The 23510-nt window shown below is 30.6% G+C and overlaps 1 protein-coding gene across 28 annotated transcripts in view; it reads left to right on the forward strand.

Moving 5' to 3' along the window:
* Positions 1 to 23510, forward strand: part of LOC145292164 (uncharacterized) — an 801350-nt gene that overhangs the window by 694368 nt on the left and 83472 nt on the right. For 12 of the 28 annotated variants that reach the window (XM_080138343.1, XM_080138347.1, XM_080138350.1 and 9 more), the window contains one exon: positions 8829 to 8924. The exons of the other annotated variants lie outside the window; for them this stretch is intronic. In XM_080138343.1, the coding sequence (XP_079994469.1) occupies positions 8829 to 8924 (96 nt within the window). The remainder of the gene's footprint in view (positions 1 to 8828; positions 8925 to 23510) is intronic. 28 annotated transcript variants of the gene reach the window in all.

Raw genomic sequence — 23510 nt, forward strand, 5'->3', positions numbered from 1 at the left:
TAGAACATGATGAATGTGATTACATCAACCTATAAACTTTCTACTCTGCATCTGGATTCAAACTGATCTTAAGGTTATACCCTAACAATCATACCATTTAACCCATGAATACTCACTAATGTATTACTGTATTAACTATTAATGTTCTTATCAACCGGAATTGCATTTATGCAAAGTGATATATTACAGAACAAAGTATTTTCTGTCATACTATCAATTTTCATGGAAACGTTTAAATAATAAAAAAGAAAAAAAAAAAGAAAAAACATAACCAGTTTTAATTCTTAGCAAGATTGATGCCATGGGCTTAGAAAATTTTAAACAGAATGCAAATAGTTAAAAAAAAATAAAAATAAAAATAAGAAAGAAAGAATAGATATAATGTTAAAAGAGGGTTTTGATTGATCCATTTGCTACATGATATTTATTGTTTTAAAATTCAAAACATTGACAGTATCATTTTCTGAGTTTTTTTTTTTTATTGATATACATACGATATAGTTCTTGTGCAATGATTTAATATTTAATTAACTTCTCATTTCATTAAAAAAAAAAAACTGAAATTTATTTTTTCAGTTATTGTTATATGAAGACTTATGGAATCAAATAAAACTCTATTCTGTTCATGTATTGACCGCTTCCATGTACAACTCAAAAAACAATTGAATATATTGATAAAAAAATACTAGAAGTAATATTTATAAAAATAGAAACAAGCCAATGTTAACAAAATAGCTTTAATACTTGTACTAATATATTAAACGTATTCCATAATAAAAAATAACATTTACATAAAATATATCAAAATACTATAACTCAACTAAATCAATAATAGAAAATGAACAATAACTCAATCACACCCTTTGCTTTCTCTTTTTCTTTCCCTTTTCTTCTATCATGACTTTAAAGAAAATTATAATCACAAAAGTGACAAGTCTATTAAAAAAATGAATAAAAAAGAACCTCCTGATGGCGATGAAAAGATGGCTGAAATAAGAACCTCAGATCCAAATTATACCAAATACCACTGGTGACACGTGTTGAAACATTACTAACAAAACTAAAAATATTGTGATATGCAACCAGACTTGCATTAATAATGTCTTGCTATCACACACACACACACACACACACACAGTAAGTTTTAAAAAAAATATATGGAATTTTCTGTGTTTTATCCTCATATGGATTCGTTAGGCTATATTTTCAAAACTTACTGCAAATACTTCTCTAAAACTAACCAATTATTGAATCATGGACTGAAATCTCTGGTAGAAATAGTCATACAAACAGAAATCTCAAATAGTTGATGTAAGTTGAATAAACCACACAAATGCACACACACACATATATATATATTTCTATGCTTTTATATAGAATAAATGACTAGAGTGCTCAATATATATATATTAGATTAAAGATGAAGAATTAAAGTTATATATAACTTTATTATATCATCAGAACAAATAAGGAAAAGTAAAAGGGAAGAATAAAATATATATAGTAGCTTCCTTCAGTGTTGACGGACTGCCTGTATATGGAATTTTGTAGCAAGAGTTGTGCAATTTCCAACCATACTTCTCCTGGATTGGTATTTTAAATACCAGTGGCAAATGGGGGTTCGAGAGGATTGGAAACAATGCTGAGATAAACGGAGAGCACATACAGCACCTAGAATTCCCAAATGGTTGCACATCTGGTACTAGCTCAACCTTGCTTAACTTCTGACAAGAACTGGTGTGTCAACGTGATTATGCCGCACACACATGTGATTATGCTGTGTGTATGTGTATATATATATATATATATATATAGCATAATCACACTGACATTGTGTGTGTGTGTGTGTGTGTGTGTGTGTATATATATATATATATATATATATATATACACACACACACACAGCACATCCCCATTGACACACACATAAACAGGAGAGAAATTCCTTATCAGTTTTTACAACGTTTATAGATTGACTAGCTTCCTTTGTTTCTTTAATTAGATTGTAGACACAACCTTTAGTTTTCCAAATACAATTCTTTTCAAGTCTGTCAGTTGAGTAGACAGACAGCTGTTTCCGTGCTGTGTGGATTGATAATTAGGAAAAGAGTAACATTTTGAGAAGAGATTTATAAGAGAAAAGAAGGAAGCAATTGACCTGTCAAGTTCTTTTTAAAGAGCTTAGTTTTTTGTTTTTATTTTAGACTTTTCATTTTAAGGAATGGTTCTATTTATTATATTGTTGTTCCTAAGTGGATGCTCTTCAAGTCATATGTGCAGTAAATGAACAATTTTAAATATTGTGTAATAATCAGTTATCCTCTTTGTGTGTGTGTGTGTGAAATAGAAAATAATCAACTGTTTACCACGTAGTTGTTTCAATGAGTTAAATTAATGTCTCTCCAGTGGCACTGATCAATATATATATGTGTGTGTGTATATATATATATATATATATATATATATATATATATATATATATATATATATATATGCACAGTGACGCCAAAACCAAAGTCTGCACATCATTTTTTTTTTTCAAAAACCACAATTTTAAGCTAAATTGAATGAAAATATTTAAACAACCTATACCTCATTCAATTCACCTTTTATTCCTCTATAATTTTACCTTTTCATATTTGATTTTTGATTGAAGTATCCTAGTGTTCACGTCAATTTAAAATAATTAACTTCAAATTGAGAAGGCAAAAAGAAACTCTGCAGCAAGAAATGAGCATAAAACCAGTTTAAAATATCCACCTTTTAGGCAACAAAGCATTTCTAATCGTAATTATTGTTGTTCCACATTATACAACGTACCATTTAGTCCATATACCTCGATTTTCTCTTAGTGATTGTCAGGAGCTTATTAATCTCCTCCTTTCTGGTGTATCCAATCGAGAAATCTGCCCCAGATTGAAATGTGATGAGAAAACAGTATGAATGACTATGCAAAAGCACCAAAACACTGATAGTGTTCGTGATGCCTCTAAATCTGGTCGTCCTAGAGTTACTTCTTACAGGAAAGACAATCTTATCAAGATCTGCAGCCTAAGAAACAGATTAGAAACGGCTCCCCAAATGTAACAACAGTACAATCTTGTTAAAAAGTACTTTCTTTCTACAGTTAAAAACAGATTGAAGGAATTTAATTTATAAGACGCAAGCTAATAATTTCTGTAAAGAACAGAAAGTATCGTCTGGACTTTAGATGCAATAAAGATCATAACTATTCCTATTGACTGAAAGTGATTTTTAGCGATGAAAGCAAGTTCAATAAGCTAGGCAGTGATGGTAGGCAGTACATCCATCGAAGGAAGGATGAAGAATTTAATCCTAGGTGCACAGTTTCAACGCTACGAGGTAGTGGAGGTTCAGTTTTGGTGTGGGGCATTATTAGTGCCAATAGTCCAGGGCCTGTAGTTCACTTACAACATCGAATTAATTTAACCAACTACGTTATGTTGACTGAGCATTTTCTACTACTTTGGCTGGAATTTGGATGCTAATCCCATCTTTATGTAGGATAATGCTCTTATTCACATAGCAATGTTAAGAGGTTCCTTGAAGAGCATGATATTCCGTGTTTGGATTGGCCTGCACAATCTCCAGATCTCGATCCTATCGAAAAAGTATGGCATTACATCAAGCAACAGCTACACAATGACATCTGGAAAAACTTTGGATAAAAGTTAAAGAGAAGGGGAATGCCCTTTCACCAGAGTATTGCTGCAGACTAATTCAAGGAATGCCCAAAGATTGCAGGCTATCAAATTGCAGAAAGACTTTGCTACTAAATATTAATTAGTTCCTGTTGTATTTGTGTTGCATTAATGTTCTGTTCTAAAGTTATATTTAAATAAGTTTTCTATTGTGCGGAGTTTCTTTTTGCTTTCTTGATTTGAAGTTAAAGATGAATCAAATGAGGTATATGTTGTTTAAACAGTTTCATTCAATTTAGTTTAAATTTGCGGTTTTTGAAAAAATGACAAGTACAGATTTTCTGTTTGGCATCACTATATATGGATTCGCAAAAAAATAATAATGTCGTTCATCAAATTCCGTCTGTATTTGTTTACAATATCACGTCAGCTGATATTTGGGCTTGACGATCCTGAGAATAGTCTTTCTTCTCTTATAGATAAAAAAAAGGAATTTTTACTGAGAAATATTTTACATTACGCCAGCCAAGGTTACACTGGTGTAACGTAAAATATTATCTTATTAAAATTCTTTTTTATCTATAAGAGAAGAAAGGCTATATTTAGGATTGGATTTTTTCGATTTTCGATACTTATCTGATGAATTTCTGTACAAAACATATCTAAGAACACTGCCGGAAATATAAATTACCTTTGTGTGAACTTTGCAAATGATAAGCTCAGTCTTTTTGGAACCTATGAGGAAGGAACTCACACACACAAAGTGACTTTTATATAATAGTAGAGATACAGGGTGACCCCCACAAAACGGGCCCCAACTCTAATTAAGCCCCGTTTTTTAGTGTTTTGTCTGAATGAAATGAAACTTTGGTCATAACTAGTTTATTATATTCAAAACATCACATCAAAACACTAGGGTCTTTGGCTTTTTTTTCTCTCCGTTCTACAGCATATGTTCTAGATGGCCTCCATTTAGCTTTTTTTTGGGGGGGGGGAGGTCACCCTGTATTATACTAGGCAACAGGGTAGTAACATAGGCAGACATTTTATTTTATTTTTTTTAAACTTTACCATTGAGTGCTACAGAAACTAAACCATGCTCTATAAAACAAAAGAAAAAAATATGTGATGCACGGGTAATGTTGGTATAACAATAGTAATAAGGTGACTTAGCACTTTATTATTATAGAAATGTAATTTATAGAAGGCAATACACTGCAGAGATGTAACGGATCGACACAAGTTGGAGCAAAGTAAGATATAACTATGGAACGAGCTATACAGATTCATCTTTTATTTGTACAATGTATATGAAATTTTTTTTAATCTTACCATTTGTCTTTTTTCATGTCAAAATGTTCACTTTTTTACGGTACCCGTTTTGTAGTGCAGAAACAATCGTATTATGTCAATTTTGAATATTTTCAACAATGGCACACAAGAAAAATAGGAACTCTTTAACTTTAAAAAGAAAATAGAAAGAATTTCGCATGATCACATAAATCTAAAAAAGGTCCGAAGAATAGTTGCATCATGTTTTATTATATTAAAGCCATGTTTTGACAGGGAAAAAGAAATAAGTGGTAAGATGAATAAGATCTTGGAATTTGGAGTATAGCTGTTTTGTCATCTGTTTGTATATGCTTTGTAGTAAAATTTAACATACATCGAGCTTCGTAAATAAAAGGATTGGTATGAATAAAAGGTGAAATATAATTGTAAAAGCATATTTTTCCCATAAACATATTTTTATTTTATATACTTTTAACATTGCAGTGTGTACTTATTTGCATCAGTGTTGTCTGATGGAAGTTTCATATCGCATGATATTTCGGGAGAATTTTTCTTCTTCAGACATGCATTCAAATTTAGTTCAAATAATAATCTTTTTTTTAAATACATATGCATTGTATTAATAAAAGGTGCATATGTTGTTCCACCGTTATGTCTTAATTTGTTTCAGTTACACGTCTGCATTGTGTTATATAAATTACTTTATATACACATTAGACCAGGGTTTCCCAAAATGGGGTCCACAGAGCCCTGGGGCTCTATGACTGAGCATGAGGGGCTCTGCAAGCCCTTTCTTAAAGAGCACCAAATGCTTTATACGGAACAATTAAATGGCTGCAGACATTTGATTATTGATCTTTTTTATTGGAAAAATAACTACAGGTGTAAAGAGTTTCAGGATGGTTCATAGAAAAAAAAAAAAAAAATAAATTAACAAAAAAATGTAGCAATTTTTGATTAATCAAAAACAAACAAAAAAATTATTGTAAATAGTATCATTAGTTAGTGTTAAAATTTGAAATTAATGTTTTTCATATTTATTTTAGAAATTATCTTGTTAGTGGTTCCTGAAAAAAACCTTTGGCCCTGCTCAAGGGGCTCCATGGTGTCCTGAAGTTTGGGAAACCTTGCATTAGGCAATGCTTTAAGCAAACTACATTAACCTCTTATTTATTGTTGTTAAAAAGCTCTATCTTAAAAGATATTGAGCTTTTGATAAGTACAAAATTTCTTCTTTTGATTTAACCAAGTTCTGATTTTGTGAAAGTTGATTTTCACATTATTTTTGTTGTATATCATTTGTCTTAAAATATCAGTGTAAATTATTATAACGGCAAAGCAAAGGATCTTGTGTTTCACTAAATGGCCGTAAGCATCAGCCATGACAGCAGAGACAAGTGCTTTACTGATACACAAGTAGTCTTTGAAAACGTGCATATCTATCAACCCAATTTATATTTTGGCACTGTTCTCTTGTCTCTTTGCCAAGGCGTGCGCGTATATTATGATTTTTTTTGTCTGTCTTGATATTTTCATAAAGTTTCTCTGCGTCGCTGATCTAATGAATACGGCAACGAGAACACGATGACCTCGTCTCATTGATAAAGATATGCTGCAGTATGGAATCTTCGAAGAAACAGAGACTGTTATTCTAAAGGTTGGGCTTCAATAAACAGAATGAATCGACTCCTTCAGTTCATTTTTGATTCATCGTTTCTTTCTAAGAAAATGCGGAGTGTGCGATTGGCCTAAAGGATACCGTTGCAGACTGTGGAATCTGCTATGCAGAGTTGAAATGTTTTTTTTATTTTTTATGGTTCTAATACTGTAGGTAAAGGTGTTCGTAGATACGTTTTGTATCAGAATGTCTTCAATAATCGATAATCAAAATAATTCGACGAAAGAAGGAACAGGGGATTTTGACCAAAATTAACACAACACAACCTAACATTACAAGTGTGTTTGAGAAGTTTTATTACCACACAAGCTGAAAGGTTCAACATATAAAATAAACAGTAGGTTCTTTGATATGACAGGAGCATGTTCAAAATGAATGTATCTGTTTAAAGCACAATTGCACCATGATACTTGACTTTTTTATTTTAATCTTAAATTCAAGGCATGATCACTGCACAAGCAATAAGGCCAGGCATATAAAATAAACAGTAAGTTCTTTGATATGACAGGAGCATGTTCGAAATGAATGTTTCTGTTCAGAGCACAATTAAAACATGATACTTTTGCATGTTAAACTTTAATTCAAGCTATTAATTTATGAAAATAATTTTATAAAATCAACAGTAATTTCTCTACAGTGCAATGTAGACTACAATGTATTGTGGACTAAGTTACTGCAAGGAGGCATGTGAGTTTTCCTCCCGGTGCACTGTGATGGGTTTCCAACTAGAGCAAGCAATCAATTAATTTGATTGAAAAATGGGTGTGTGAAACATTTGTTGATCATCATTCAATCCCGGGCAACGTCTGATCACCCTGCTAGTTAAATAATAAAGTTGTGTATGTATGTATCTTTAAGTATGTGCCCTGCTCAAGGGGCTCCATGATGTCCTGAAGTTTGGGAAACCCTGCATTAGGCAATGCTTTAAGCAAACTACATTAACCTCTTATTTATTGTTGTTAAAAAGCTCTATCTTAAAAGATATTGAGCTTTTGATAAGTACAAAATTTCTTCTTTTGATTTGGCCAAGAATCTGATTATATACACACACACACATATATATATATATTCCAGGTTGAAAATATAAAAAAAAATTAGAATCATTGAATTCCATCAAGGGTCGTTGATAGTGCTCAATCAAAGAGAGCAAATTTTTAATTTTTATTTCCTTTACGTAAATGCAGTCATATCTAGGTACGATGTGCAGACCGTTTCGATCATTATTGATATTATCAGGCAAAAAAATTTTTGGAAATTAATGTTGAAAAACTTGCTATAATTTTAGAGGAGAAAATATTTTACCATGTCTAACATGCAGCATGTTTAAAGATGTTTAAACCATTTATGCCATAAAATAAAACTTATAGTCTCACTTTAGTAGACAGACAAGCTATTTTTTTTTATTTATTTTTTTTTAATTATCATGATTATTCTTAATTTTATTTTAGTATACCTAATATCCAAAATAATAACTTATGACGAATATGATGCAATTATAGCAAATAGTGTTGAAGCGTGATAAAAATTATGTCTTTTGATTTATCATTAATTGAATTGTTTTTAATAAAATAACTGATCATTTAATTTATTTACTTGATAGTGGTTATTATAGTCTAGAAAATCCTTTGTATTACATTTTAACCATTAAACGTTTTTTATTTTTCATTTTTATAATCTATTTTTACAGGAAAAACAATTAGTTAAATGAGAATTTTTTTTTGTATGCTCCAATAATTCTAATTATATACAAATTAGAAAAGCTCTACATGAATTTATCAACGGTGTCATTGTCGAACTCCTAGCAAAAGATTTAACTCCTGGCGAGTTTTTCTGATGTTTATGTAATTTCACTTATAATAGTATTACCATTCATATATTATAGTATTATTATTCTTGTTCTGCCAACCATGATTGGGTAGAAATATTAGTCAGTGTTGTACTATTATAATTTGTAGAATAAAGATTGAACCTACAATCTCCAAAATTCTCTTATATATTGAGCAATACCATATGTATTGAATAATTTTCAAAAAATGTTTTTTTTTAGTTCAACACATTTGAACTTGTTCCAATAATTTTTTTGCAACCTATTATCACTAATGAGTGTATGACATGGCAGGTCAAGTGTCATCTCGTAAAAAGAATACTGTATAGAATAGCAGAAACTTTCATACTTACTTCCCTGTTTTTTCCAGGTTTATTTTTGTCAAATCTATTAAATGGGACACACTCCCGGCCTGACGAGATGCCTGAAATGTACTTCCCATCCTGTAGATTTGATGCTACGACAGGTGAAATTTTCATAGCCCTCACCCAGACAAAACACCAACTCCTCTACCACCTTCATTTCGAGAATGCTTATCTATTAAAAAAAAAATCTCTATTAACTTTCTCTTTCTCTCTCTGCTGCTGTCTATACCGAGAAGGTGCGTAATTGATAGGAGGGGTACCATCATGGAACTGACCAAGAATCTGATATGTACAATTGCACGTGATTATAATTACTTCAGTAAAATGAAAACTCGACTTTACAAAACAAAAACATTGAATCGTTTAATAACTGGTATTGCTTCGGCAGTGATATGAAAAATCATTGACACCTGCATTAAATAAATCCAAGAGGTGCCATAAAACAGACAAATGAAAGCAATTAATCAAATTGTTACATTACATACCTCCACAAAGAGTTGATATAACACAGAACAGATTATCTAAATCTCTTACGCCCAGCATAAAAGCAACAATCAATCTTTGGAAATTAATTTAAAAAAAAAGCAAACAAAAAAGCAACAATCAATCTTTAGAAATTAATTTCAACTGACCTGTAACTTTCTTTTCAGTAAGCAAATGCATACAGAAAAGAGAATTTATTTTTAAGAAGACAATCCTTATCCTCTTTTGGTCATAAGTGGTGATTGATTCATTAAGACATTTTAAAAATACTTAAAAAAAAGTTGACATTTTTTTTTACTTGCTTTCCTCTTGATGTGAAGTGGCAATGTAGATCATTGCTTAACCTATAAGAATATTAATTAGAAAATATTATTGTCTTCAGTGTAGATGCTAATAATTATTAAGATTTTAGTTTTAAAGTACATTTTGAAGGTTTTGGTAATTTTTGTCTTCTAATTATTATTTCCCGTTTTAGCAAATTTTTTAATTGAACCGTGGATATTTTATATTGTTTAGAGTTTTGTTTATGTTTGCATTTTAGTTTATATTTAGCAACCACTTCGCATAGGATAAAAATGCGCTTCAGTCGATGTCTTTTACAAAATCTATCAGTTTCTTCAGCACTCTTCTACATTTTCACATTGTCAGAATTATTAGCATCCAATTCCTATCTTGCTTTAAAAAAAAAACAAAAAAACAAAACATATTCTGACTTTGACTTCTACAGGCATTGCTAGCACCCAACTCCCTGTTTACAAGGACAAGTTATTATACAAGGTCGGTTTAAAATGTATGTATGGGAGAGGATACGTGCACCACCTAAAACGCAATTGCAAAAATAGTTTAAGTTCTCTCTGCATTTTAACCCAAGTGAGAGCACCTCGGGTGACTAGCATTAAAACTACCTTTCTCTTTCTGTCTCAGAGGATTCTATCCTTTGTTCAACTTTGACTCTCTATCTCTGCTAAACTCTTCATAATATATCTCATTTTCTTCAACACCTGGACGACATCAGGTAACCCTTCTCGTATACTTTACAGTCTCTTCCTTCTTTATATTGATAAAATTATGTAAACAAATGTATGCGCTCTCTGGATGTAAACATGTAATAGGTTAATGAATGCATATATCGAGAGGAAATTATTCATTTTCCCAAACTTTTTTATGATTTAAAGCTGTAAGAAACAGAAAAGAATTTTATAAATCCATATTGGAGACTCGTTTATTAAAACCTGTTGTTTTAAAATCATTATCGAAATTAGACATCTAATTTACACTGACTGCCTGTAGGTCACGGTGTTAATTCATCATTTCTACTTTCATGGAACAGGTGCACCTTTATACAAAGATGCAACTACTCGAGAAAAATACAAACTTTTGTGTTATTTTCAGTATTCCAACTACTGTTCTCATGTGGGTTATTTTTATATTTTCAGTGCATTATTTTGAACTTGGAAATTTTTATGTGGAACTATGGAACCTAAACAGAATTTCAAACTGAATGATTGTATTTAATCTGCAGGAATATATGGTTGTCGTTCGGTCAACCATTATTGGGTAGAAATATTGAACATTGTTATACTTATTATCACTTATAGAGTAAAGATTGAACCTGCAGTCTGCAAAATAGTCTCTTTGATTGATTGATTGATTATCAATGTTTGTAGTCATTGTGCCACGAGTTCATAATGCAATCTTTAAGCAAAAGAATTTATTTACAATGACTAATCAAAGAATTTACCTACAATAACTTAAGAGTCTGTTACAAACATTTGTATTAAGATGCTAAAATCATTTGCAAAAAAGATAACTGCATCAATTATTAATAACGTTTTTATCTGCTATGGATTTGGATGTAATTTTTTTCTTTTTCTTTTACAAATCTTATATCTATAAAACAAAGAATTCATCATTGAATAACATAAGAATTAATATATTAAGCAAATTAATTTAAATAATATTTCTGCTTCAATATAAATATATATATATATATATATATATATATATATAGAAGCAAGCCATGAATTTAACAGCTGTATTCTTTTTAAATCCCTGAAACAGCTACATGGTAAACCACTGCTGATCCCAGTTTTCTAGTTAACAATTTAAATTATTTTTTTTACCCACCATTATATAGTTTAATTCCCTTTTGTAATTGTAATTTTTTTAGTGGAAAAGTCTATTTATGCACATGTTAAGTTTGTGATATGTTGGATTTAGTTAGTATTCCTATGAATTTTAACTGCATTTTATTTATATTTTATTTTAGTATGTTTTTTAATAAAATACTTAAAGCTTCTTTATATATATATTTAAACAAAATTATAAGAAAGTCATTTACATATGCTCCAAGAATTCAGCATAAACAACACATTTGTGTATGATCATTTCTGAGACGTTATTAATTTTATTGATATCGAATTTACACCAAGTTAAAATTTATTGAATAGTATCATGACCAATTTGAGTGCAACCAGAAGTTATGCATCAAATCCAGGGGTAAAGATAAAGATACAGTAAGGTAATTACGGAATACATAGAAATTTCTTTAGAAAGCAAACATTCAAACATCCGTTGAGGCACAATAAGTAAAATGCAAATAATGCACACTGTAATCATGGGAAAACAAATAAAATATATTTTCAGGGAAAAGTGTGGAAATTGAACAAAAAACCTATATTAAAAAAAAAAAAAAATCGATCCTGAAAAAAAAAACTCAATACATCAGAGATAAATTTATACTTATAAAACTGTAACACTAAAAAGATTGATTCAGTATAAAACATCAGGATCAGCTGATCTGAAGTTGTATATAAAAAGTGAACATTGTGGTTGCTTGATGCCAACAGCCATTGAGATAAAATTAATTTTGAACTGTATACAAAATTTCCCTATTTTTTTTTCACTGCTTAGTCTATTTAAAACAAAAAAAAAATGGTAAGATTTGTGATGGAATTGGTGTATATAAATCATTGCTTGTTAACAGTATATAAATAATGACTGCTTTTAATCAAATTTAGCTCTTTAAGTAGTGAGAACAGTATTAATATTAAAGTGATTTCTGAGATGATGTATCCTTATGTACATGAAATTGTTTTCTTCATCTTGATTGATGCCGTTATTGACTATAATGTAAGGCACCTGAAGAAAGCCAACAGCCAAATGTGGGGGGAAAAAATCCCCACATCAACAAAAAGGAGAAAAACAAGTTTAAACACGTAAAAAAAAAAAAACTCATAATAATAATATAATAGCTTTGAAAAATCTGACATAGTTTCAGTTACAAGACGTACACCAAATGTCTATTATATTAATATTGACTTTTAATTTATTATAGTTTACTCCACGAATCGGAATAATAGTTTGTATAAAATTCGTTTTTTTCTATTCAGATTAAATTGAAACCTTCAAAGTAATTAGATTTCTGGGTGTGGAACACAGTTTTTTTTTTATCTTAAATTTATTAGTAAAAAAAAATTAAAAAATGATGTAATTAGATTTATTTTTAAATAAATTAAAATATTAAAATTAAAGATACCATTAGTGTAGCACATGTTAATAGATTGGATGAATTAAAAAAATAATAATAAATTAAGTTTTGGGGACATTTTTAAGGTCTATTTGATGAAATATTAACAAAGAATTTTATTTATTCCTTATTGCACATTATATCAAATGTAGGTAATTTATATAATTATTTAATTTTTTTTCATTATTTAAAGTTGAAACGAGATTATTGATATGTCAAATGACATAATAAAAGAACAAAACAGAAGAAAGCTGGAAAATCCTTGCCAACTAAAACTTAAACATCTGTATCTTCACATTGTTTTAAAAATCTTGCTGTGCAGAATATCTTCTATTCCCATTCTTGGTTCTTATTATTTTGACATTTTTTTTGCCAACTTTTTGAATACTCATACAAATCTTGTATTCCCCTCGACCAATTTTAACTCCAATTTTTTTTTTCAAAGATGCCCTTCACACCCTACACTTTCTTCTCCTCATCTCATCCCACATCTTTCTGTAACAAATCGTTGATGGGTACAACATTTTAGAATAGTGCTAAAATATTCAAGAGTTCAGTTTTAATAAACTCTCTCGGAAGAAAATCTTTTTTCAACTGGCACTTATTTAAGGAGTAATGTTAGTAATTAAATGCAATTAAACTTTGCATTGCACTTGAATTCTAACTACAGTGATGATGTGTAATTGGTCTAGTAGATATTGTCACCGTATATGTAATTGGCTAATGGTTCTATTGTGGTCATTTACGTATTAATACTTTTCATAAAGGCTTGAAATCATTTCTCTTTTATGTATGGAAAAAAGTAGAAACTTTTTTTTTCCTAATTATACACAATGCATCATTCTCAATAAATATTGTTTTAGCATTAAATTGTAGGGGAATAAATTGAGAATGGCACTGGTTTCTAAGGACATCGGTGAGTTATTCCCCTTGGTTAGACCTTTATAAAGGAAAAGAGATTTATAACATACCGTGCCTCATAGAGTTCCACTATAACTCTTAAGTAACAACTATGCATATTTTATGTTGTTACATGTTCAGTTTCATCATGTATCAGCATTTAAACAAAAGTGTAAAATTGTATTTAGTTGAATTTACTCTTTGTTCTCAATAGCATTGTGCTTAGTGTGTATATATATATATATATATATATATATATATATATATATATATATATATATATATAGTGTGTGTATGTCAACCACATGCAGTGTTTCACTGTATCACATCTTTTCAATGCAGCTAGACTAGCTCTGATGTCAAGTCAGAAATCATCTAGTTGATAGTCGGCAGTTCTACCTACAAGCCAATGGCACTTGTAAATCATATCTCCAATGTCTTTATATAACCATTGACAGCCACTTTTAAAATGCTCAATTTGTCTATTTACAAAGATCTTTGCATTATGCTAAGTCAGTGTGTGTGTATGTATATATATATATATATATATATATATATATTCCTTTATATGGAGAAGTGAAATTAATGATTATTTAAAAAAATGACTTAAAATGTGATATGCCAATAAAAAAGATGACTAACCAAACAAATAAGTATTGTTTTGAGATTAAATAACTCCAAAAGGAGTTGATATGCCGTAAAACAGACAAGCCAAATTCTAATTCTACTCCTGTAATGAATCTAAGTTTAAAAATCTGAGAGTAAGACAACTTATGCGAACCTCCAGATTGTTTTAGATATTTAATTTATCTTTAATTCTTAAAAGAATATCCTGATTCATGTTTGCATCATTTTGCTTTTCAGTTTCTCAAGCTTGCATGATTATCTCCCTTTTTTATCGTGGCTGCCATTTAAAAAATCTTTTCTCTCATCATTTTCTTTCATTGTTTTGTAACTATTATTCAATGTTTTTCCATGCCATTTGTAGGATATTTAAGGTGAAAAGAAGCTTTTAGTAATTCTCTGATTTTTTAAATAAGCTACTTCATATCAACTCATTGTGTAATATATCTAAAATCTACTTGTTTGTAAAATCAAAATTCTGAATTCTCAGATTATTGCAGTACCTGCAAATAAAAATGAATTAAGAAAATAAGTTGTTTTTTTTTTTCATGGTGACATGAATTGTAAAAAAGCACTACTGAATCTACCCAGATTCCTAAAACAAAAATATTTTTAAATTGTTATAAAACGCTTGGTGAATCAGAAGAACATATGACTCAAAGTCCACAGCAAACAGTGTCAGATAAAAAAAATTATACTTAATTATTTTTTGCATAAAATAATATTATTGTTTCACTGTTTTGAAGTTGTTTTTAATATTATAAAAAATATACTACTTTATCAAATATTTATTGATTCTATTATTTATTGTTTTGTTTTTTTTTCTTTTTAGAAAAATAGATTTTTTTTTATTTTTATCTAACACTGTTGGCCGTGGACTTCAAGTCGCCAGTTTTTTGATTCACCAAAGATTCTAAAAAAAATCTAAGCATGAAACAATGTTCATTGGCGATCCTCTAGCTGACAACCTACTTAACTATTTTCACATTTTACGTTTTTAGTCAATCAAAACTGGTGATGGAAATGAAATTGCATGACACTTTTATGTCCTTAGCATGAATTAATATTTAGCATGAAAATACTTTGTATAAATGCGTATGTATTTATATATAGACAAACATATATACACACAACACAAAATATAAAAAAATCTAAAGAGATATGCCTGGAAAATTATGCATCACTCACCATATTATCTGGGTCACACACCAACAGATTATCACCTTTTTAGAAGTTTGCAAATGTCATGGAAGTAGATCTAAATTTACTTTTTAAAAGAAAGAATAATAAAAAAAATAAGTTAGTTTCCTTTTTTAATTAAAAACCTGAAGAATTTATGAATATGCCATTAAAAACCTTATTAACTGAGAGAGGTCATGAGAAGTATGGTGACTACATAAATTAGACTATTGGACAAATATATATAGGAGGGAACGGGAATGCCTAATGGAGAGAACTAGAATACCTATTAGACACTATCCTCTAGTATCTAAGGTCTCCTTGTGCAGGGATTTGTCAAGATAACATGAGGATACTTTTCCCTATAAGTAAACCCTGACGAAATATTCAAAATAATAAATTTGCAGTTTACTTGTTGAGGGAGTATTCCCATGCCCAATTTTCCTGACAAACCTTTGTACAGAGAAAGCTCAGACACTTGTAATGTTTTGTGGGCATTTAAATTCTCTCCACCTTCATGTATATATATATATATATATATATATATATATATATATATATAATGTATATATCCCCAAAATCTCTGGTCTTGATGGAGGGGAAACAAAAACTTGCTGCTATGGTTTCAAATGATCTGAGATAACAGCAAGGAGAAACTTGATTCCAAATATTATATCTGCCCTTTTTTGGAAATAGAGTACGGTTATGAATATCTCCAGTATCAAATAAGCCTTATACACTGTGAAATTTGAAAACCAAAGAGGGGAGATATAACATATGAGAAATATTTGGAATCAAGTCTCCCCTTGCTGTTATTTAAGATCATTTGAAACCATAGCAGCAAGTTTTTTGTCTCCCCTCCATCAAGGCCAGAGATTTGGGGGAAATATCAGATATTTGTAATTCATATGCAAAACTAGGAAAACAAATGACTATGATTGAAGTATTGGTAAAGGTGCAGTATCTTTCCACCCAAGAAAAATCCTTTAAAATTACCACTATTATGTTTTTGAGGGTGCTGAAAACAAACATAATAGTAAAAAATCTCAGGAAACGAGTAGTTTCGAAGATATGAAGAAATTATGAAGTGGGGAATCACTTTTCTATATTAATTTAACATAAAATGAACATACACTTTATAGCCAAGGTGGTCATGAAGTGGGTGCTCATTTTACATTAAATTAGTATAGAAAAGTGATTTCCCAATTCTTGAAACAGTAATGTGCTACCTTAAGGGCAAATGTCACATAGCTCACTACACAATTCAGGTCGTTAGCTTTCCAGCATGCAATCATTTGTTAAATTCTGATCAGTAGTTGCCGAGATTTCGAACTTATAAAATTGCCCCAAAAATGGGTATATCTATATATGGATATATCTATACTCGTCACCAAATTGAATATTGAAATTCTCATATCTTTGGTTCTATGGGACGAAACTACATGAAAATCTGCAGGCTTTTAGAAGATTATAATACTATTCTATGGTTAAAATTTTATGATGATTGGTAAAAAAGAACCTATGTTTTCAAACCAATAAAATATGCCCATATTGGCATATTATTGATATTAGTGATATTTCACCAACAGCTTTTGCAGAAAAACAAGTCCATATCATGATGCTGCCACCACCAAACTTTACAGTTGGCACCGTGTTCTTTGATAAGTAGGTTTCACTGTCTTTCCACCACACATGATTTTGATAATTATGACCAAACAACTCTATTTTAGTTTCATCTGTCTATAGTACCTTTCCCCAAAACATACATTCTTTATCTTTATGCTCTGCAGCGAATTTTAACTTAACATCTCTGTGTCATTTCAAGAGGAGTGGAGTCTTCCTTGAGGTGTGTGATTTCAGACTGTTTCTTGTGTAGTTCATTACTTGTACGATTGATTATTTTAATCCCATACACACTCAGATGTTCCTGCAGCTCTTCTCAGGTTGGCTGTGGATTTTGTTGGATCTGGCGTCATAATATTTTTGCTGATCTTGGAGAAATCTTCCCCAGAACACCTGTTTATTTTTCGTTTTCAATACTGCTTTGAGTCTTAAACGACACAATGAATGGAGCAATTGTAGTAAAAGAAATATTCAGGTTACTAGAAATCTTTCTGTAACTGTTCCCATCTTTCCAAAGAGACAAAATCAATTGTTTTTGTGAAATAGTTAATTTTTTACTTTTATGCATTATTAGAACCTTCTTGTAAGACTAGCAATTTCAGATTGCTCTGATAATGACTCATAGCATTAAGTATAGGTACTGATAACATGACTCGAACATTCTAGAATATACTACCCTAAAATATTCATTAAAATTGTTTTGTACGAATACTTTTTCATCCCTTAAAATGAAAATCATGCATTAATTTCTGTAAGAATAAGAATTAAGTTTTTTATTATTTTTTTTAATAGTATGTATTTTTATACATAAAATGTATTGAATTTTATTTCAGTTATGTGTTTTTCATGTGTATTGATATTCGTTTCATCCCGTTTTATATTAGACAACCAAGCAAAATAATGTGAAGCAAAATTCGTGCCAAAGCAGCAAAACTAAAGCTGGCTTGCTAGGACACTATATCTTTTAATTATTGAAATCATGTGTGGAGGAAAGACAGTGAAACCTACTTACCAAACAACAAGGTGCCAACTGTAAAGTTTGGTGGTGGCTGCAGCATTATGATATGGGGCTGTTTTTCTGCAAAAGTGTTAGTATAATATCAATAATAAATGGTAAGATGAACGCCGAAGGCTACCAAAAAATTCTGCAAGACATAATGACTTCTGTTGACAAGCTTTGGCTATCTCTTGATTGGATTTTTCAAACAGGATAATGATCATAAGCATACCGCTAGATCTACAAAGAAATGGTTTGCTGAAAATAACATCAATGTCTTGCAATGGCCAAGTCAGTCCCCAGAATTGAGCCCGATCGAGAATTTATGGTGATATTTGAAAATTCAAATTGGGAAAAGAGACCTCAAAAATATCAGACAATATGCCAAGAAAAATGGGGAAAAATACCAGTCAGTGTGTGCAAATCATTAGTTGAGAGGTACAGGAATAGACTGGTAGCTGTTGAACTCATTAAAGAATATTCCACATTGTTGTCTTGTATGAATACATTTTTCACCCCTTAAAATGAAAATAATGCATTAATTTCTGTTAGAATAAGAATTAAGTTTATTATTTTTTTAGTAGTATGTATCTTTGTACATAAAATGTATCGAATTTTATTTTATTTACATTGAAATACATTTTTTCATGTGTATGATTATTTGTTTCACCAAACTGTACACATACACACGTGGTTCGTAAGAAAGAACCCAGCAAAGTACTCGATTATGAAGAAAATATTAAGATCGGAGTATATTATTTATTTATATATGTGTTACAAAAGACCATAATTACATCGATACTGTCGGTTTTAAATCCAAAACAAAGGCGACCAGATATTGATCTCCTATGTCAGATTCTCTTTAGCCTCTGATTGTCTGTCTCCCCAGAAAATCTGGGGGTGGGGAGGTCTGAGAAGACAAATGCAAGCAGAGGCTGAAGAGTCTGGCATAGGTGGCCAAATATTAGTCCCCTGTGTTTTGAATTTGAAACAGACAGTATCGATTTAATTCTGACCTTCTGTAAAACACACACACACACACATATGTGTGTGTGCTTTTACAGAAGATCACATAACAATTCACAGCGTTACTTCATAATTTGATGCCTTAATCACTGGAATAACTTTTTCATTTTCTTCCATCTGAGAATACGTGTATGCCTTTACGTATCTTTTGATACACCTGAGATTATCATCTGTAACGACATTGTACTCTCGTACACCTGACAATAGAAGAGAATCATCAATCAATTAGTTAGCATGCCAAATAATGTACGTCATCAGCATTAGTAACTCAGTATGTTTACCTACAAAGTGCCACTTGTGTATATGTAAGTATTTGTATACACATGACATTTACTTATCAAGTATTATTGTCAGTTCGTTTATTATGGCATAAATAAACCTGCAATTTGCTGTAAATCCCCAAAGAAGAAAAACACAATGGAAATGGGGAACAATTGAAAGATTCTTGCTACACATTTAGATCATATCTCAGAATGAAGATGGGCTAAAAGTAATGTAGGACAAGACATCAGATAATCTGAAGATTTTTTAATAATAGTTGGAACAAGGAAACTAAGTTGTTTTTTTTTTTTTTTTGGTAAAATGTACATAAATTCTTGGATTCTGCCAACTATGGAATCAATTATGCCAAATTTAAAGTCTGCTAGATCCATTGTGTTTAATTACATTCGGAAATGTATGAACCTATAATTTCTTTCCAGCTACAGATAAAATAGCAACTTGTGTACAATGAATTGTTTAGATGAAATGTTGATATGCTATAAAACAATGAAAATGAATAGGAGACGAGGAAGTAAACAAGGAATATGATAGTCACTTGCTGATTACATGGATTATTTGAACCAGAAAAAATTTTGATGTCAAGAGAAGGAAACCGGATATTGCAATAGGTGAGAAATTAGCTGAAAAAACTCAAGTGTTGATTTAGAAAAAAAAAAAAAAAAAAAAATTTTTTTTAAATTCAAACCTTCAAAAATGGGATGTTGGCTTTAAAAAAAAAAAAAAATCAGACTCTGGAATTGGTCTTTAAAAATCTGATTTTTTACAACAGAGGTGATGATGTGGCTAAAATAAAAATCTCCCAACTTTAAAAGTTTAAAAAAAAAAAAAAACACTTAATTCCTGTAAAAAAAAAAAAAAGCAAAAAAACAAAAACAAATTATTATTCCAACTCTCATTTCAGAAATAAGGAATCTAAAAACTCACTCTTTCAGCATATTTTTTGAGGTGAGGGGGTAAATTCTGACTCCTGTTCTCTGAATGGTATAGTCATATCTGCAGAAGTTCCTGTCTACCTTTATGAAGGCCATCCTGTAAGGCAGAATAATAGGTAAGATAAAAGCAGATAGAACAGGAAAAATAATGGGAATATAATATCACCTGGATGACAGATGTTAACTTTGGAAACAGATGGCTAGAACTGATTATGGAATTGAAAATGATACCTTCAAATGACTGCTCAATAATAAAATATATACGTTACTTTCAGATTATGAAAACTATTTCCTGTAGGAATCGTAATCATCAATGTTTACTATTTTATGGATGTTTTACTTTCATATTTTTATATCTAATTAAATAAGCTATGCTGTATTGAACTTCGTGCGGGGGGAGGGGGGTAAATTTCATACAGAGTGAATCGGAGAGTATTATAGGCTATGTAGAGTATCTGAGATTTTGGAAAATAAAAACTTCAAAAATAAAGTATAAGAACACACTTTTCTTATTGAAGTGCGATACCAATGAAGAAGTTTCATAGATATACTTGTAATTGGGCTCAGAATTAAACTTTTATGGTCTTTTTTTTTTTTTTTTTTTTTAAAACATTTTTCAGCTTTTGTTCACAAGACGAATACACTCATATGGAAGTGATTTAGAAATATTAATGGACAAAAATTATTACAGTTCTATTAAAAATATTAAGGGCTATTTTCATTTCAAAAGAAATATTTGACACTATATATATATATACTAGCAGAAGACCCGATGTTGTCTGGGATTGAATCATGATTAACATATGTTCCACCCTCCCATACTTTTATTGTCATCGAAATCTGTGAAATCACCCATTTTCTAATCAAATCGATTGATTGCCTACTATAGTTAGCCCCTGCAGTCTACATTACACTGAAGAGAATCTACTGTTGATTTCATAAAATTATCTGTAAATAATGGCTTCCTTTAAAGTTTAAAATGCAAAAGTCAAGTATCATGGTTCAATTGTGCTTTAAACAAAAACATTCATTTCAAACATGCCTGTCTTATCAAAGAACCAACTGTTTATTTTATGGAATTATTTATATACTATCACTTGAATTAGTTAAACGTATAAAAGTCAAGTATCATGGTTCAGTTATGCTCTAAAAAGAAGCATTCATTTCAAACGTGCCTTTGTCTTATAAAATAATCTATAGTTGATTTTATAGGCTGGCTTTTTCTGCTTATTCGGTGATAAGACTTTGCAAATGCACTAGTGATGTTAGGTTGTATAAATGTGTAAACTTTGGTCTAGACTGGACTTCTTTCTGCAATCGGATTTTTTGATTATCGATTTCTGATACTTATCAGATTCATTCCGATACAAGACCTACGTAAGAACCTTCCCAGACAAAGAAAACGGTGCACCTATTTCAGAGTTCTTACAGAACGAATTCTCTTTCTCTCTCTCTCACACACATACGCACACATACACACACAACACAAACTTCCTTTTATATAATAGTAGAAGAAGAAAAAAAAAGTTTGTAAAACAGACGTTATGATGAATAAGCTAATGACTAGACATTTTAGTTAAAAACTGGCAAAAGTTATATTCCATTGACTTGGAATGAGTTTTTATACCAAATTGGTGCTCAAATATGGTAAAATTTGTGCTCATTTTTGCATTAAATACTTATCCTATTAATTCCTAACAGATACCATAATACTCAGTTCGCTGCACCTTACGACAAAGGTGCATACAAAATTTCTGCCAGATTAGCCCAGTAGTTTGTAAGCAAAAGTGAAACAAACAGATACATGCAGAAATATAATATAGGCGATATATGTAATCAATCTCAATTAATCGAATGTATTTGTGTAAACCTATCTTTGATTATCTTTCATCTCCAATCCAAGAGGTTTATATAAGATGATGATAATGTTAGCAGAAATTTTAAAGTTGCAAAAATCATTCTGCAAAGTCAATAAAGGAAGACAGAAACGGAAAGAAAAGGGGTCGACATTCTAATCTTGCAGAGGGCAGTTTAAGTTTAAAAAAAGAAAAAAAAATAGTTGTGAGTGCCTTGCAAGGTGAATTCTTGAGAAAGCGACTGGGAGGAGGAATGTATAGGGGGAGGAGGGGGAGGGTTGGTTGCACATGTGTTTGAAGAAGTTTTTGTGTTTATTCAAGTGTAAATGATTTGACTTTACCTTTTTATTTACTTGTGATGACGGCATTTGGAAATCTGTTTTAGTCTTTGGAGGTGGAAACGCTTTGAACCTGTTGTTTTATTAATGAGCTTTGCAATCCAAACACATTCGACCACATAAAATGCTGCAATTATTTATCTTTCGCACACGCAATATTTACTGAGGCACAATTATTTACTTTGCGTACCTTGCCTGATTCTGTTTGTCAGTCGGTGTTGCTCCTTTTTGGCCTTTACATCTCGTTGACATTTATGTCGGTGCCTTTATGCACCCTTTTATTTCCAAGGTCCTAAGTATGACCTTAGACTAAATCCAGTAGTGAGGACTTAATTTCAAAATCACGCTTTACTTGCCATTGTTTTTTTGTTATTATTACTAATGTTATTACAGCTCTATTAAAAATATTGAGCACCGTATTTCCACTTTAAAAGAAATTTCCTACACACTGTGTGTGTAAAATGTTATGATAAAAGTTAACGCTAAATATGCATCTGCAATGGCAACAATAAAATGCGCAGTTAACGTTGCTCCTTTTCAACCTTTACTTCTCATTGACCTCTATGTCAGTGCCTTCATGCAAACTTTTTATTTCCAAGATCCTGAGCATGATCTTAAATTAAAGCCAGTAGCAAAGCTCCAATTTTAGAATCATTCCTTACTTACCATTTTTCCTAGATCATGTTTCTAACCAGGAACAGTAGTATCCCTTATGGTTTCATTCATTAAATAGAAACTATTGTTTATGGACTATTTCCAATGTTTTATATCTCGTTGTTTTAGGACATTTTGCACTCATTTTGTAGAATATATAACGCCTTGATGGACCTTGATTGAAAAATTAAACTATATAGAAAGGTTGATATTAATGTTGCTCCTTAGTGGAGGTATGCGCTCTACAGGGGGTCATTCTATTTT

The sequence above is a fragment of the Euprymna scolopes genome, chromosome 13 (genome assembly GCF_053919585.1).
Source record: "Euprymna scolopes isolate OS-2025 chromosome 13, ASM5391958v1, whole genome shotgun sequence".
NCBI lineage: Eukaryota > Metazoa > Mollusca > Cephalopoda > Sepiida > Sepiolidae > Euprymna > Euprymna scolopes.